Here is a 19,296-nt window from a genome sequence, read left to right on the forward strand (position 1 = left end):
CTGCTGACTCACATCATCAAACTCCCAGACTCTAGGACCAGTCAGAATCAGCCTTTACTCCACACCTTCTCTCTCTCCCTGCAACCAAACAGAATCGTCTTGCAGTTTTTTGATCAAACTAACCATGACCAGTCAGCACAGGGATTTAACAGCCAATATATTGTACCTTCATCATCAAGTCTAAATTAAATATGGGCACATTTTTTGTACCATTGAAAGTCTGATTTATTCACATAAAAATAATTTACCTCCCCGTGTGCAATCACTGAGTGTGGAACAGGCCTGTATGTCATGCAGCCAGCAATGATTTCCTATCAGCCTTATTCTCATATTAATACAAGCTTATGATTAGCTCACAGAAGATCAATGGGGAACAGGGTGTATTTAACTTCCTGCTCGCTGCTGTAAAGGTCAGTGTCATAAAACACAGAGAGAACAGAACGAGAGCGTCGGATGAGGACGAAGAGCAGCAGAGAAAAGGAGACGTACGTGTGTTTCAACATGTGTTAGCACTGATGCGTTTACTATATTAGGCATTTTTGGGGCAAACCTATTTGTTAGGGATGGAAAATAATGTTATTTTAAAGGTAATTTAAAAGAAAATATATATTAGTTCTAAACTCCAGAGCTATAAGAGTGTTTTAAGACTAGGTTGAATTGTTGCTGTACTGCTGTGGAATGTATTTCAGAGCATTGAGTTTAGTGGTGGGAAATGTTAGCATTTATATCACATTTAATGTCTCTAATTTGGCTAAAATGGACAAGAATATGTATTTCAAAATATATACAGTACATATATAAATATAGAAAAAAATATTTTACAACAAGTTGGCTTTCAAAGTCGACCACAAGGGTTCTCTTGACAATAAGTCTGAGATGAACTAAAGTTGTTGGTCCGTTTGGCAACTGCGTTAAACAATTAGTTTAACACTAGCAAATTTAAACCAAACCGTTTAATAATATTCATATTGTTGGGCAGCCAGCCTATAAAAGAAATGAAAGTAATTTATTGGAGATTGTGTGATGTGGGTGTATGAAGATAGATACCGAAATAGAGAAAAACTATTTCTCAGCTCTAACAAATACTCATTAAAATTCTCCCCACATAGAAACAAAAAAATAACATGAAAGCTCCAACACATTATAGACGGGGTGAGAAGAATAACCTGTGATAATTAGACGTTCTCTACAGTTCATGACTCTGTGGAAAAAGGTGCTGAAGTCTAATGAGCTGAAGGCGACCCCAAAAACCTCAGTTAGCATCAATTATTCAGGAAGTTAAAGCGATTAATATTAACAGCGTTGGCTACTGTAGCACTTAATACACACTGGTTTTATAGAATTGTTTTTTGTAATTGGTCTGTAGTTATTTTTTTTATCTGCACTGATATAATTTCATAGTATAAAGTCCAAAAAAGGAAACCTCTACCAGAACCTTTCAGTTTTGGTTCACTAAAATAACTCAATTCTACTTGAGAAATGAAATCACAAAGAAAAAAAAAGTCTGGGACAGAGACAAAGACTAACATCAAAATGAATAATGCACATGTGTTATCTGATCACACTTGGGTGGGAACTGTATAATGAAGCCAGTGTAGCCCCAGTAAAACCAATGCACACACACAGGGGGTGAATGTGAACTAGTTCTCAGCCTTCTGGTTGAAAAATCACCTGATAGATGGAATAGTCCACATGGCAGTGTTTTTTACTACACATTATTCTAAAAGAGAGCATTTTTTATCAGAGCTGGAATCCCTGCGTAGTAAAGGTACCTCTCCTCTCACTGCGTCTCCTTTATGATGTCAGCAAAAGTCTATTTCTGAGTCACTTTTTTATTATGTCTACAAACAATGACCGTACTGCTCTACTGTGTCAAAGGCAGTGGCCCAACGCAGGCTTTTTCACCGATAGCTATCTATTTATACTTCTTCTTGTGTGCTGTGTTGCCAAAGGAAGGCATAATGAGTTTTTTCTTGTACGTCTGCATTGACCCAGTTGAATGAACAACAAGAAAAGGTCCTAAACAGTGTCTCTACAGTCCTTAGACGGCTGCAGGAAATCTCAAAGGCCGGTGGCTGTATGAGTTCTCTCAAGCAATAACAGCAAATAAATGATCTTTTTTTTTTATTTTCTCTAGTTATGATTCCTGGCTGCTGTTGAATCATCGCAGACGGAGGCTGGTTTGTGTCCTGAGTGGCTCTGAAGATGTGGATTCCTGAAAGGAGACTTCAGACAAAGCTTCTTTTACAAACTTTATTTTGAAGCATTTGCTATTAAGATTCCACGCCTTATCAAATGATTACATCTGCTAATCCTGCTAGTGCGTAGTTCTTCAACAACGGAACGTTCCCCAGAAATAATTCATCTGGATGAATCACTGATTTAATTCCAAACACAAAAGACTTTTGCTTTTTGATTCAGTCTAAGGCATTTTATATACCCACTGTGTGGTGTCTTCAATCACAGAGAAGCTTTTCTGCATTATAACTAAGTTTTCTACCCACAGTTCAAAACACAACTGCAAATGTCTTATTGATTTATATGTTGTCATACGGTCACATGATTAACTGGCCACTTGTCCAGGGAGGACTTTTTACTACTGACTAAACAGACTGACAGACTGACACACAGGATAAACATTCAGTTTGGGTTACAAGAAGAATTTATATCCAGTAACTTCATAATCTTACACTTACACATATTCAAGACATTAAAGGGTGTTTGTGTCTTGAGTTATAAATCATATTTTTTACACATTATATATATGTATATATATATGTATATCTATGGCCAACAGGAGAGGTAGTTTTAGCAGCTTAAACAAGTTTGTTTTCAGAAAAACAATTACCATAATTACCAACTCCTAATTAACTTTAAATAAATCCAAATCCAGACTTACCCAGTTGATTGCTGTGGATGACATGACTACCATCTTGGCTCTGAAAAAAAAAAACAGTGACAGAGAACGGGAGTGAGAGGGTGATACAAAATCTGGGAAAACAAAGACGACAGAAAAGTATTTTTTTTTTGTTTTAGTGTAAAATGTAGACAGTGGTTGGTGAGCAGACCCTGAGTTACAGCTAAACATTACTGAGACGTCCCTGATGATCGTGACCTCTAATTAACACTGAGTAGAATGCGTGTAAACTTATGTGAGTTATTAAAGGACATGATTAGCCCTGCTGGTCCTTCGAGTGGACACTTCAAGCTCTGATCTTCTAGATCAATTACATCTTTGAACATTATTCTATCTTCTGAGTTGTTGAGGCTCACAGACCGACCACGGCGTGGCCAGTTAATCAGTCACAAGTGACGCATACGTTGAAGAGCTGACTTTTACCTCCTGTCCTTACAAAGGAAATAAATCAGTCCCAGGAGAAAAAAGAAAGTGTGAATTCCAACTGTTTTCCAAAGCTGGAGAGCCAGAGTGGCAGAGCATTAACAGATGATGACAAGTGGAAGCCTTTTCTTTGATTTACGACTTTCTCTCGACTAAGTTACTTCTTTGGCTAGCCGTTCCCACCTCCAGAAAGATGAACCTAGTCATAAATTTACTCTGTGCTCAGTGTCACAGTCGGGGATATGAAATAATGACTTTTCTTTTTTTTTTTTACTGAGGCACATTGTAAATCCCCAGTAAATCTGTTCAGAAGAGAATTGATTGCATTTCTTGTCATTGAACCATGTTATTATTTTGGTCTTAATGACTTTAACAATTGGCTATGCTTAATTTCTAGGCAAAATTTGCTTTTTTGGATTTATTTTGTTTCAAAATTTCTGCCCCATAGTTTTTTTCACTTTATTTTTTTTAGTTTTTTATTATCTTAAATGTTTTTAGAATCTTAGAATGTTTTGGACTTCTTTACTTTGGTCAGTGTAGCTATTTGTAAGAGAAATCGTATTTGCCCTGAGCTAATTTCGGAGAACTCTAAGCCATGTCTCAATTTACTTAAAATTTTTTAAATCTTTAGCTAGGTTTTAGCTTCATCATAGCTATCTTTTTTACAGTTAAATTACCTAGTCTAACTACTGGGTTTTTGAGCTACAATTTATATTCAGCTATTTTGTGGCTTACTTTAGCTCACTCTTGTACTTCTACTAATTTAGCCGTTTTTTTTTTCAGCCAACATATTCCCTTAAGCGTATGTTTTTAAAGCAACTTCTTGCCTTCGTTTTTTTTTTCAGTTACATTTAGCCAGCAGTTATGTAACAATGTAATGATGTGCTAAACAGGCCAAGCTACATTTTTTAATAAGTTCAAAACATTTTTCAGATTTGCTAAAAACAACAGTCAGGAAAATGTCTTGGTGAAAAAAAAACCTCAGTGATATAAAAAAGGATCTGGTGATGTGTTGCTAATGAGAAATACACTGTCTACATATTAATGTCTCATTTAATCTGAAGAGATAAAACATTATTAAACTTAGTTAATTTACCAATTTTCTACTCCCGTCTCATTCCAGTTTTAAATGCCAACTTCTACAAGTTTAATGACAAGCATCGAGCAAAGCACATTATCCTAATGTGAAAATAATAGCAGATTTTCACTGAATATAAAACAAAATGTAGTGTGAATAATTTGTTATTGGAACACTCGATCTCTTATTATTCCACATGATCAAAGAGAGAGGTAAATATATGCGAAGGCAGGCAAAAATCATATCAGTGGAAGAAGACATCAGCTTAATGGGACTCAATGCCATTAGTAATGCTCACAAGGTTTCTGTCTCATCTTATCGCACACTACGTCTGTGTAATCACTCTCTCAGTGGAGGAGAGAAAGCACCGGAAGGGCAAAAACAGGCAGCGTAACATCATGTTACGGACAGGAGAGAGAACTGCTGAAAATCAGTACGTTATAATTATATATGAATAAAACCTGTCTATAAATTTTTTTTTTAAACCAAAATATACACAATTTCAGATGTTAATAAACAAAGCAGGCGACAGGTTCAGATTGGATTTGTCCAAAAGTGATCCAGTGCCTACTGATATATTTATTTATTATTACTTTTTTAAATCTCTGAATATGTCGATTTATCTGCTTTTCTTATAATGTGATTGTAGTTTTAAAAAATACTTCCAAATTTTTTTTTTGAAAACAAAAAAACAAAAAAAAAAAAACCAAATGGACAGAAGTCATTGCTTTTGGCAAGCCATAAAAATCCACGTTAACAGAAACGTGAGACTGTCGGATGAAAATAGAAAAAAAAATACTTGAACTCTGGTCCACTGTTCTTAGCACAGACCTGGTCACGTACATACAGAGCTGTACTCTGTGAATGAGCCTTTAATGCTATGATCATCATAACTGTACAACTAATATGTAAAGTGAATTTCGAGGTCTAATAACTTGCACGGCTGTGTTCTACAGTGTTAAAGGTCAGACTGCGTGACTGCCCACTGTAGCAGAAACAACATGAGCCAATTAAGGCATAATGGTCTGAAAATACTTAGGATCGCAAGGATTTTCACTTTATAATTTTTCCTGTTTCTCGTAGGTGTTTTGAAGATCAAGGTACAAGATGTTGTAAAAGTATTTCCTCCTCTACTTTTACAAACATATACAGAGCAGGATTTGTGAGTTTTGAAACTAAATTGCCAATTACATGAGGTGCCATCACGGAATTCTTTTTTCTGTTGTTGCTATGGTGTAACTATGGTGTTGTTGGCTCAGCACTTGCCCTCAGAGATCAGTAGAGGGAGTCGCTCACCCCCGAGGGTGGATGGTTTTTTCTTTATTTTAATGTTTTCCTTTTTTTATTGACCCTTCTACTCCAGTTACTGTTATTGGAGTGGAAAATTATGCAGTATTTTACACACTAATTAATTTATGTTATTTATTTTGGCTCACCCCAGAGATACTTTAATTCAAAAGATGTTTTTGTTTTCTTTTTGTTGAGAGCAAGGGAAAAAACATGTTATGTGGCTTTTGTTCAACAAAAGCATGCACAAAAATATTTTTTTTCCTTTGTTCTTTTTCTTTATTATTTTGTTTTCATCAGCTATTCAGTGTGTGAGAGCACCTAAAAGCAGGAAATCTATTGAAGCGAAGAAATCTGAAAGACACAGGAATTTGGAAAACTTAAATATTTTCTTATTTATGGCGAGTCGTATTGTCAACGCTAAACTGAAGAGCGCCATCGCACATCTGGCTCACATCGCGCAGGCTCAGTGTAATGCATTAAAAGCTTGTGAAAACAGAGAGAAAGTTCCAAATTGAGGCTAAGTGTAAGACATGTAAACATGCTTTAGAAGAGTGTGACTGCGACAGCAGCCTGTTCTGTTAGTGGAGCCACACTCTTTAATATTCTGCAGCAGCCTCCATTTCCAGGCAGGTCCAGCATTATTTTACCTGAAGATGAATTGTTTTCAGCTTTTTTTCAACACAAATAATGTCCTGATCTATTCTATCAGGAGACAATCTGCCTCTCATTAAGAACAAGGACCAGACACCCAATGGTCTGATCTGTGGCAGCTCAGCTTTGACTCCGACTGATGGAAGAATTGTGCCTTTGGTATCTGAACCACTGAAGACAGGCTTTTCTTCTCAACACTTGTGGACGTGCAAAAAACTACCAGAAACATTTACAGCCACTTCATATGAAAGTGATGTCATCAAGGACAGCAGCAGAGACAACACTGTGACATTTATATAAAATTCCACACACACACACACGGCTCAATCCCTGAGGATACAGAGAGGGAACAAACGCTCCACTGATGTGAGGTGACCCGTCAGGTCACGTCACGTCACCATTCAGTTCACTGATGACAGCAGTGAGTCAGCAGGGCAGGAGTTTTCTTGGATTTTGACATGTTAAGGAAAACTGTGAGATGGTTCTAGAAGCTGGCTGTCAGAAATGACTTGGAGCACCTTAAGTACCTGAAGTGTTGAACACTTCATAGTGTGGAGGTTGGTGTCAACTCGAGTGTTGTTTCAAAGACTTTTTTATATGCACTTGAAAACAGAAAAGATGACTGCTTAGCATCAAGGGCAGCAGAGTAAATTAAAGTCCCTTTTTTTCATACCTCCAACTTTCATGACGTAAAAAAAAGGAAGGTCATTTTAACTTTAAGAATTCATTACATCTGGGTTGGATGAGTTAGAAATAAAAAAAGTCTCAGAGTCTCAATGTATCCCTTGTTCTTTGCTAATAGAAACGAAGTGTTGACAGAAGGAAGGCTCTGTTATCCCTGACTGCCTTTTTTAATTTAGTTAATTCAGGTTTATGTGAACAAAAAAAAAACCTTATTCATTTCATTTGTACACTCAGAGAATTGGGTATGATTTATTATAACTTTTTAGATGAGGTTTCTTTTAAAGGCAAAGAAAGAGAACGAGGATTTCACCCAACTTCATTTTGTTATTTCAGTCTTTTAATTATGGTGTAAAGGCGACATCTGACCTGATAATTTTAACAGAAATAGTTCCGTCACACTCTTTTGCTAGATTTGACACAATATTATGACAAAGGGATACAATGAAGAAATCATTTGATTCAAAAAAATAAATATAAAATGAGCTAATTATTCCAGACAAGGCAGTTGATGTACCTTCATACAGTTACTGTAACCTCAAGCTTTGAGCTTCCATTTAGTCCTAATCCACAACCAATCCATCATATAGATTAGTGTCAAAGTGTTGCTGCTCGTCTACCCACACCACCTCTGTTTACCTTCTCCTCGCCCTCTTCCTCTGACCGGCGTCTGTGGAAAATCCTAAAATGCAAAACTGTGCCATACAGATTGTGTAGATTCTTAATCCTGATGATTAGGTCGATGTTTTTCAAATATTATTATTATACTAAAAGCAATTGGAGTGAATGAGTGGCCCAAAGCCAATGCCAAGCTTTGGAATAAATTCTAAAATGAACCATGCCTGGAACTTCAGGTCTTTGTGTTGGTGTTAAAAGCTACTTTTCATACCAAACCTTTTTCTGTAGAGTTATTAACACGTCTTTGTGTATTTCAGATAAAATCCTGCCTCAAATATCAACTGAAATAAACAGACTTACAGATCTCTTTGAAGATTATTTTTTTTTAATCATATCTTATATAGTGCTCATCTCCTCACTCTTCTTTATCCTCTGGGTGTAGAAGATCAAGACACTTCAGCTTACATTAGCAGTCTTGTTCTACACTTGTATTTTAGGCTACTTATCAGGTCTGTGGGCGGTGGATAATCAGGCTGCACTCAGTCCCTCGCCTGTTGCCTCTTCTCCCAGGGGTTCTGGGTTCAAACTGACGCCAGTCGTCAGAGGTTTCAGACCGCCATCAAAGAGAGAAGGTGGCTCGGTGATGCACACAAAAGAGCATCACCGAGCCACAGAGTGTTCAAAGGCAACAACTGAAAAATACAACGGCCCTGTTTACAGCTACCTCCAAGTTGTTCAGCACAGATCAAACAGCACAGGAACCAGAGCAGCGTTTACACTATTGATCAAAGCGGGGGCTTCCCAACACGTTTTCATTATTTGTTTGAAACAGGAAGCAGCAAAACACAACTGTGCCATAAACAGTAGCACAGTTAAACAGTTTACATAATACGTAGGTGTATTTTCAGGTAAATACTTCTGGACGTCTCATGTTTTGCAGCAGATGTAAAAGGCACATGCGTGTATATGATTGTGTATATGATTTTTTCCAAAGTAGCAAAATTTGCTTTTAATCGACAACGTCAGAAATGTACGTTTTAAATTGTTTTATAGTTAATGTGGAGTGTAATTTTAATTTGGAGGATTTTAAAAAGGAACTGACACAGTGCTACATACATAACCTTGGCAGATTGTTGGGGAGTCGATAATCCTCAGTGGAAAGAGCAGTGATTAATTGCTGTATTCAGCCTCTGGTTTATTTTTTGAAAAACTAAACCTAATGAGTTTATTTTAGAGTCTAATCATTTATAAGCACGCACTGCAAAAAAAAAAAAAAAAAGCCTGGATGTAAATAAGTGCCGGGCCTCTCTCCATGACCCTGATAGAAATATCAGGACTCGCCCTAACTAAAGCAGAACACTTTCATGAACTAGAAAGCTGCATTCTTTTCCCATTTGTTAATGCTATTTTTTAACTAAGGGGTGAGGAGGTGAAACAGAGAGAAAAACAAAGTTTTAGCAGTTTTCCTGGGAGTAACAAAGAAGGCTGGTGATTTGAACACAGATTTTGGGTTGAATTTGGGTAATTTCTAAAAGCATCCATGACAAATACATGGCACGCACTGCAGTTCAATTGGTGATGTATGTATTATTATTATTATTATTTTTTGGCCCTGATCAGGTTTAAAAACTGAACAAGGACTTTTTATCTTCTTGTCATAGTGGTTACATTAGAAATAGGTTTGCATAATGATAGTTATGGAGTTTATCATCAAAATAGTACCACAAATTAATCATCATTTCATGTAATGCATTCAGTGCAATGTTTTGACTGTTTTTTTTTTTAGTTATTTCGAAGATCTGAAAGAAATCTCCTTCCAACCAATGGGTTTTTCTTCTGAATGGATGTCATTGACATCTTCTCTGTTCTTAGTCTGACAGGCAGCTGTTCCTTTTTCATTTCTGTGCAGCATGAAAACAAATGGAGCCTCCAGAGTTTTCTGAAGTTAATAGATTTTTATGTTGTTAAAACGATGTTGAGCCTTGCACTCAACAACACTGTTGGTGCAAGGACTTTTTTTTCTACTTTACCAGCACAAAAGTTCTGGTGAAAACAAATATCTCTAGGACACAGTGTTCATGGGAATCCATCGGGGCTATCCAAATGAATGTGTTTTCTTACGATAATTAATTTGTGACACCGATAACATTGAATTTTTTTTAACAAACTTTAACAAATGCGCAAAATGAGACTAGCATTTCTGTTGCTAGTTGGTGTGTCTCTTTAATCCTGAGATGTTTAGCTAACTGTTGCTAATTGTTAGCTAACTGTTGAGATTGGCCTCAGGTCCATTTGGCTCCATTTTTTTTACTAATATGCAGAGTTGGTTCCAGTCTAAGGCGCCTATTGTCATTTTTCAGCACCACCATCTCCAGCAGATGGCAGCCTAGGGCGACTGCCTTTGTGGCCATTGCCAAGAGTAGGGTTTTTTGGTTTTATAATGTACTCTACTTGTAAGGGAACAAAAAAGTAGTTTTTCTATCTATTCTATTAACTTGTGATGAAAATGCAAACAATTATTTTTTTAAAGGAAAAAAAAGCAGCTGACATCAGTAAAAGAAAAAAAAAAGTCAGACAGTAATTTCTCAGTCCTCTAACACTAGCACAAAAAGTCAGACAGTAATTTCTCATTCCTCTAACACTAGTATAAGTGCTGCTGCCAGGAGGCACACTGTCAACATCTCCTCACACCATTAGGAAGTGGAGCAACTCAACATATTAATTATTTATGCTGCTGCAACTGCAGATGTGTTAAAATTGCAGCAGAAATGAATCATTGTGCACTTTAGAAAGTGACGGCGCAAATTAAACTTCTGATCAATCAGTCATCAGAAAGACACGACTGTTGACTTCCACGGCTAATTCAGCTGTTAATTAAGGCTATGATGGAGGAAATGAGGAGTAAACGAAAAACAAGAACTGAAGGAACTGAAGGAACTGAGGCGCAGCGCTGGCGGCTGACTAATGTGTTGACAGGAAATGAGAATTACACAGTTTCCTACCTGTGTGTCTGTTCCTGAGCTAGCAGCAGCAAAGGTCATGAGAACTGTGAGGAAAAAGAGAGGATTACATCACAAGAGGAAGCACATTCATAAAATACAGAAAAAAAAAATTATTAAAAGTAAAATAAGACATCCCAAAATGCAGAAAAATGGAGGGAAGAAAAGAATCCAAAGAAGTTTTGAACGCCTGTCTTGAACAACAACATACATCTTTTTGTTGTCAACTGAACAACAACATACATCTTTTTGTTGTTAAGTTGTCAAAGTGATAGAAAGCTTCTGTAAACTCATGAAGAGAAAGACGAGTTCTCAAATAGCATCGCTTCCTTATGGCCGAGTATTGAAGGTCTGCCACTGCGCTGCACCACACATTTATCAGTTTATAATCGGTGTAGCCCAAAATTCTTTCCAATTATGTTGTCATCGATCGGTGGACAAGAAAATCTTCCCAGAAACATTCACAGGATTCAAATCAATACATCCAAAACAGCAACGCCACTGCAAATAAATGTGTACACCTTCTTTTATTAAACCGTGCTGCCTCTGCTGAAGCTTCACTCCGCTTTAAATCTGACTTTAATTAGGTGATAGAACAGAAGAGCAGTGGGACTTTTTTTCCTTCCGAAGCTCAGCTACAGCCCATTAAAACCTAAAAGCAGCAGAAACTGGGTGTTTTCTGAGAACGTGTCAGCTGAAAAGGCTTCAGTAGAACAATATCAATTAAGAGGGAGTCATATAGATGTGCATAGTGTATTTTATAGCAGGGATACGGTCTGTGTGACTTTCCCTTCATGACCCTGTCTGCAGATTTTTTGGCCAGATATTATTCAGCGCTGCCAGTGAATTATTCAAGGAGCTAAATTAACATCAGGACACTTCTCCATTTAAAGCCTGCAGAAATGCCATGAGCTCAGTGAAAATCTAATTATTTTTTACAACAAGAACGGATGATAAAGATCGCCGCCCCCCCCCAAACCTCCAATCAGTCCAATTTCCTGGAGAAGGCTCAACATGTTCCACAATTGTTTCCAAGTTTCTGGAATAGAAATCGTAGATCCTTAACTAAACAAAATAAATAAGTAACTACTGATTATCAAGGTCAATGTTACGCTGACTCTTCAAAGAGATTCTCCCAGATCTTTGTTCTCCTGCTTCAAAAACTCAATTTCTTTCATGAAAGTGTTAGATGAGAACAGCAGAGAACGAACCTCAGAGAGAGAAACTAATTCAATTATTCAATTTTGTGGAGTTTATTGAAAAGGTAAAAAAAAGATGGCAGGACCTGGACCTGGTTTCATCAGACTGTTTTATGTGTTTCAATGGAAACGTGGAAAATAACTTTGAGAAATAAATGAAGTTTGAGTCAAACAGTTTCAGACTTCAGGGACGTTGAACAAACTGGTATCAACACAAGGAGATTTGGTGAATTATGGAAGAGATCTGACATCCAGTGGCTGTTTTATTAAAATGACAGAAACAACTGACCTGAGGACAGCTGTGTGGACAAACAATTTGAAGAAGCAAATGTCGACAACAGTAAATACAACAGTCTTCAGACTCTCTCCCAATCGACCGCAGCCTGGTCTGTTGGTCAATCATTCACTTTAATATAGTTTTATGTGACCCCATAAATTCTTATGTCTGATCAGCATAATATACATGGGTTAACTAAGATGTTTATACCAACGTTTACCTTTTCTATCCAGGTAAACAGTCTTGCATCACGACCGATGGATCTACTCAAAGTCTACAGAGGGAAAAATGTTGCATGTTTTGAGCTAAGTGGCTAATAATGTTGAGGAAAGCTAAATGTTTAAAACAAATCTGGAAAGAATGAAGAACGAACAAACGAACAAACCACCTGATAAAGGTGATTTATTGGGTTGTTTCTACAGTTGTCACTCCTGCTTAAACATCTGCCTTACATGCAGAGGGTCCTGGGTTTGAGCCCCAGAGGAACCACCCACATGGCACCAAGTCATTGTGGTGTATTCTCAAGAGGGGGTTAATCTAATGTAAATATAATATAAAGTAGCAATGTAATATAAAGTACCTCCATCAGTACCTTCCTTGTTAGGAACAAAACAGCAATACTTTAAAACGAATCCCCTTCAACAAAGAAAAAGAAAATGGCTGAGCAGGTTTACCTGCAGTTTGTAACACAAAACAATTATTTATCAGCTGACTGGCGTCACATCTGATGCTGATGCCTTTCATACATGAAGCTGCTCCAGTGGACATCTGTAAGGACACGTCACTGCACCAGTTTTCTGCCAGTATTAAAAATGCAACAATTGGCCTTAAACAGTGCTTCCTGTGGGACGACATTACGTTCCAGTTCACACTGCATCCTGTTACATGTGCTCAGGCCTCACATCTTTGTTCTTCCTCACCCCTGGAGAGGGGGAGGCAGAGAGTGCGAGGGTTCTACAACATGTCAGGATGCTCCGATGGGAGCTCCTCCATTGTGTCGTTCCCTCAACCTGAATAATCAACCCTGTTGTTTCCCCCTATGTTTGTGATTCAGCCGCACACAGAGGCACTGGTTGGCTTTGATTTGACAGAATGGAAAAACAAAAGAAAAAAAAGATCATTCTACATGAAGGTCCCCAATGGCTCCGCTGACTCTTTTTCAACAAGCTTCTCTATACATCGCTACTGCGTTACAACCTGCTGAATTGGAGCAGAATTGAATGAAAACATGCAATTATTTACATTGTAAAACCCATTCCTCTCAAAAACAACTATAAAAAATGACTACATAAATATTTGTCATGTTTGTCATTGACTGATCTGGGTGAGTTAACACTTGAATGTTTCATTTAATGCAAATACGGACCATATTTAAGGACCTAATGTTGCCTTCAAACTATAAATTTGACCAAATGGTCCTAGTGCCAGTCACACATTGTCCACTCATTCGAACAAATAAATGAAACCAGTGATTATGAAAATTAACTACTGAGACAGTTTGATGCCATTATTTCATTCAAAGCCTCATTTCCTCTGTGAGTCTTTTTTCATCATTTTATCAATTTTTTTTTAGCAAAAGAATTCATCCTTTGTGTTTCACTCTTCTTTTTTACTGCAATTTATTTTTCTCTGGTACATTAAGGAGTCCATCATTATGCACATGACATCTTCACAAATTGACTACACACCTTAAAATGACTGCTGCAGATCTAACACACTCTCAAAGCACAGAGTGATTTAGAAAGATTACCGTCAAAGAGCAGCCTTAAAATACAAAAAAAAAAAAACAAAAAAACACTCTGACTCCTGTCAGGAACAAACACCATGTTATTCATATTTAAAAATGTGCTTCACTTTAGAACCACTGAAACTGCTTAACGCTGCAGTTCAGCATCACCAGTCTGTCACTCCTCGTCTGACTCTGGTGAAGGCGGTTTAAGGTATGGACGGCAGCGAGTGGAAACCTCACTGCATTTATCTGTCAATGGCTCAGCTCCAAGTGAATCAAAGCAACACATTATCAACCGATGATCTGTCACCGTCTGACTCTGGTGAAGGCGGTTTAAGGCATGGACGGCAGCGAGTGGAAACCAACAGAAATACAACTGAAATTAAGGATTCATAATATGGAGGGCTGACAGTGCCAAAATTAAATCAATCAATCAATAAATAACTCCATAAAAGTGTCATTAATTAATTGGAATTGTAACTTGACACATTAACATGTTAATACACGTGTAATTAATTAATTACCAAATTATTGTATGTAAAGACACATGTTTAATTAATTCCTGGTTCTGCATTTAAATACTTAAATGAATTAGCTTCTTAATTAACTTGTCAAACGCACCCATCAAAGTCAGTGGGCGGGGCTAACGCTAATCTAGTCTGATCCATTGGTCTGAAGCAGCGAGACCTGCTGACTCAGAGGTCGACCAACTTTAATAACCTGTACAGATTGATGGACGACTCTCAGAACATCATGGTCAAAAAAAAAATCAAAGCTGGGAGACGGTTTATGCCGGGAGCAGATTTAATTATCACGCACCTGATCAATTTTCTGTGAAACGTCCCACAAACTGCACTCAAGCATGGAGAAAGCACAGCCTTCATTTGGTGTGGTGTCAAATTGAATTTTATCTTTTCTTCCTCATCTACTCACTCACATCAACATCCCAACGCTGCCACTCTGCACATCTTGAAGTTTCCTGCTGGAGCTCTCTTGACGACAGCAGTAGTCAGTGACATCGTGACACATTCAAGTGTCATGAATTCTTCATTAATGACACTTTTTGTTTACTGTATAAGCTGCATATGCGTATTACTAGAGGGTTTCGGGTGTTAAAATGACAAAGACAACGATCACTACGAAACGTTAGCATCACCTGTCACCACGGTGGAGAGAGAGTTACTGAGCAGCCTGAGCCAGAAAGACACTTCCTCCAGAAACCTACAGCTCAAAGCCTTTGCCCTGCAGCAAGGCTCCACACATCGTTGTGACAATGTGTTAAAATTCATTGTAAATTTCTTTTTTTTTTGCAAAATTAAGCAAAATTATGGGATATACAGTGCACATCGTTGTGACAATGTGTTAAAATGCATTCTAAATTGCGATCAAATCAATCTGAAATCAACTGTTCTGAATGACTTACTGTATCTTCTTAACATCAGGTGTGATTAGAACACTGGGTCAAACAGAAGTACGGTGACATTTAAACATCTCATCGTCCGTCTGTTTTGAATGTATCATTGCAGCTCCTTACCAAAATGTATCAGACAAAAGAGTGACAGAGGAGATCTTTGAAAAACAGCAGCGCTTCCACCTTAATGTCATCAGAACTGTCACTCTGTCTACCTCTGGCTGTGCCTTGATGTTCACAGCACAAATATTACTACAGCAGGGAGGAGACAGGATGTTTTGTCAGGAGTCTGATGTCAAACTAACTATCCTTGACCTTTTCTTCTCCTCATCAAACTGGTGAATTATGATGCTAGCCAGACTTCTTTACAGGGGACAGAGTGTTCTGTACCTTTAACTGTGGACGCACTCTCAATGTTTTTCTCTCTAGCACTAAAAAAAGAAGGTAAAAGCTACATGTTGCATCTATTTTCGATAGAAAAACAGAAAAATTGAAATATATTTTTTGACGGACAGACATGACTAAAGGTTATTTTTTTCATTACTTCAAGAGAATCATATTTATTGACCAAGGACACTTTTTTTTTTACATAAAATAGATTCATTACCAGTAGTTTGACTGTTTTAATGATAATAACCATTTAGCCACATTTAATCATTACTAACTATAATAAGTCAAAAATGCAATCAAATTACAATTTACACATTTTGTTCTAGCTGCTGAAAAATCCCAAACACCAACAATTTTGGTTCTAGCTGCTGAAAAATCCCAAACACAAACAATTTTGAGCTTTTTTTTGGGGGGAGGGGGGGTTGCCCTGGAATGTCTGCCTTTTTTAAAGATAGTATTTTGGTGATATCCAGTCCTGGCACAGAACGCAGACTTTCCTTCACAAACCATTTATCTCACTCTGTTCAGGAGGACATTCATGCCTTACACCAGGTCAGTGCAATATTGGTTATTCACTGCAATTTCCTTCAGTCCCCGCAGCAACACATTTACTGTGTGAGCTGCATACCGTCCTGATGGTGTCTGACAATGACACTGTCTGCATCACGCTCTAAATTCAGCAGATATGTTGATGTTGTTGTTTTGTGAAATTGAACAGTCTGCATACAGCAGCACTGGTTACCACTGATGCCTTACAGGAGGAAGGTCACTGGTGTGTGTCCCAGGATCGATGACCTTTCTGTACAAACTGTCTGGGTTTTTCCCCCCACAGTCTGAGAGCTGCACGTTGGTAATTATGCTAATGGACACGATCAATAAAAACAAAGGTAAAAATGTGGAAGCTAATCTGTTTACTGTAATAGTGGCCCAACAATGAACTACTGACCTGTCCTGGGTGCTCCCTGATTATGCCTGATGCAATCCCACTGTGATTGTCTGCAGCCCAGACCGGACCACGATGAGAATTATAAGAAGATCCGCAGACGTAGGGATCTGAGAAACACACCTTAGACCCAAGAACATTTGAGCTGTCAGTCAATTAGAGCCGACTGGAGTAGTTTTTCATTTTTTATTATTCCGCTGCTTATTTCCAATCTCAGGGGCATCTGAAGAGCTGAAGCCAATCCCACCAGACATCAGGTGGAGGCGGGGAACACCCAGAACAATCATCGACTTTTTAGCTGTACCATCCATCTCTTCATTCCCTTCCACTCACCACTGTTTATGTACTAAGCCAGAATTGACCATTTTATTGAAATTGTTCAGTCAATGAAAAACAGACCAGACAATAACCATTAAATAGTATCCTATTTACATATTATATATATATTCTAATATTAGAAGGAGGGCTCATCAGTTAAGGAGCAGTTTGTCTTTAACCCAGCCATCAGGTCCAAGGGACATTATGTTGATTCCAGGCCAAGTTACATGGATATACTTCATCAGTAAGGGCAACTATAATAAAAGAACATTCTGTGAACTACTGTCTGGCAGCCGCAGATGGGGAAAGGCTATGAAAAAGCATTTCTTAATACTGTAAAGTGAATTTAAAAAAAACTCTTAGGAATGGAACCATCATTGTCACTTAGCAGTGAATTGTTAAAGGTATAAATATAACTATGAGCATAACGAGAATAATATAGCAAGTTTGGATGTCTAAAATTAAATATGGATTTTTGGCCAAAGAATCAAAGAAAGTTTGTGTAAAAACTGTAACCAGGTGTGAATTTTATATTATTATTATTATTATTATAACTAGTAGAAATAGACGAGGAAGGACTAATGATTATTATTATTATTATTATAACTACTAGAAATGGACGAGGAAGGACTAATTTATGCAGCCACGCTAACGAACACACCACGACTGAGCGACGGCTCTGGACAGCAGCTGTAGCCCGAGGTCCTGATCAGTCTCGGGGGTTGAATTCACTCCTGCACTCGTACAACGACGAATCCACGGTTGCTAAGGACGAAGAAACCGACAGCTACAGAAACACAGCTGTGTTTCTACACGTCTGTGTGGGAAAAACTCCGATCTAAAACTTATCAGTGTGTGGATCAAACCACATGGCAGAGAGAGGGAGAATCTGCTCCAGCTTCTCCCAGGAAGTGGGAGCGAATCCTGGCTCCTCACTGAAACTCACTCAAAGTGTTTATAAAAACGAACAACTGAGTCTTTTAACACGTTAACAGCGCAGCGATCACAAGCGCGACAGACGCTCCCCGTCCTCACGAACACGAAGTAAATGTTGCCCTTTTAAAATTTCTGCACGAAAAAGTGTTCAGCCGCTGCTGTGGTTCGTATTTTTGTACAAAAGTAAAGTGGGGACTTACAGGCGCAGAGAAAAATCCAACAGCCGGACACTTTGGCGACGTGTGGGTTGTTCCACAGCATCCTGTCTGTCAGAGTCCTGTCAGCGCTGGAGGAGCTGAGCGACAAAGCTCTCGGTTCATGGGCTCTAGGACCGCTGGTAAAAACAAAAGGATCATGCAAAAAAACAAAAGCAGTAAGGGTTTCTCTTCTCCACTGTTCCACAGAGAGCAGGGAGTGGGTCTGAGCTTCTGTGCTCTGGTCTGAGGAGGCAGCGCCGCTCTCTGCTGGAGGCGCATGGACGCCCTCTGGCGGTCACAGGAACTTACTGTGGACAGGAAAAAAGTTTGTCAACATAGATATATATAAAAATATGTCGCGTTGTGTGTAAAAACAAATTAACGGAATAACAACACAGAGCCACAGAGCAGTAGAAAGGTCTGCTGATGTGGTCGGAGTGTGTTTAATCATTAGGGCGTTCTGTAAAAAACACATGCTTAACACAGAGTTCATGATGAAGATGACGGTGAAATGGTAAACCAGTTATTCTACTGTACCTGCTGTTGTGTCAGTCTGCCTTCCTTCTCTACTCTCCCTCATCTCTGTCATTCTACCACATTCAAATTGCTAAAATAAAAAAATAAAAAACTGTAACCAACCCTGATGATTTTTATTAATTTCCATCAAATTTCAAATCTCCCGTTCTGGCAGCTGACACTTCACTACTCTTCTTTCATATTCTGCTTGTAATGAGTGCAGTATCTCTCGATACAGGAACATGATTTGAAAAACCACTAAACTAGCTGAAAAACATAAAAGGGTCCAAAGTTGACCTGATGTGACTGGGCTGGACAGTCGTGAGGGCGTTAAGGTGGCAGATTGGTGACCTTTGATTTCCTGAATACCTCCTTTAACAGGTATAAAAGGTGGTAATCAGAGTAATGTCAGAGGGCAGGATTCAGATTGGAGGTACCCGCTGTACTTTCATCCCTTCCCACAAGAATCCACTAATGGTCAATTTATCTTCAGCCATTAGCAGCAGGGCAGGCTGTGTCGCTCATACTCAGCACTGAGCTTCCACAGATGTAGATTCTTCAGCGAATGTTTGACTGAGCTAAGATTTATAACTTACCATGGTCCAGTCACCTTCAAGGTCAGTCCTTCTCCATCGCTCTCCTCATCCTCACTTCATCTTCTTCTATGAAAACCAACAGACTCTGAGTTCCATTTTCTTATCTTTTCCCCACTGTGCTTTACAC

The 19,296-nt window shown here is 38.3% G+C and overlaps 1 protein-coding gene across 1 annotated transcript in view; it reads right to left on the reverse strand.

Annotated features, from left to right (window-relative positions):
• Positions 1-18,407, reverse strand: part of b3glcta (beta 3-glucosyltransferase a) — a 44,090-nt gene extending 25,683 nt beyond the window's left edge. The window contains exons 1-3 of the mRNA XM_025055224.1: positions 18,061-18,407; positions 10,661-10,704; positions 2,900-2,939 (exon numbers count right to left, since the gene is read on the reverse strand). Coding sequence (XP_024910992.1) covers positions 2,900-2,939; positions 10,661-10,704; positions 18,061-18,121 — 145 coding nt within the window. The 5' untranslated portion in view covers positions 18,122-18,407. The remainder of the gene's footprint in view (positions 1-2,899; positions 2,940-10,660; positions 10,705-18,060) is intronic.
• Between the last annotated feature and the right edge of the window lie 889 nt (positions 18,408-19,296).

Source organism: Cynoglossus semilaevis, chromosome 4, assembly GCF_000523025.1.
Source record: "Cynoglossus semilaevis isolate Cse_v1.0 chromosome 4, Cse_v1.0, whole genome shotgun sequence".
Classification (NCBI taxonomy): domain Eukaryota; kingdom Metazoa; phylum Chordata; class Actinopteri; order Pleuronectiformes; family Cynoglossidae; genus Cynoglossus; species Cynoglossus semilaevis.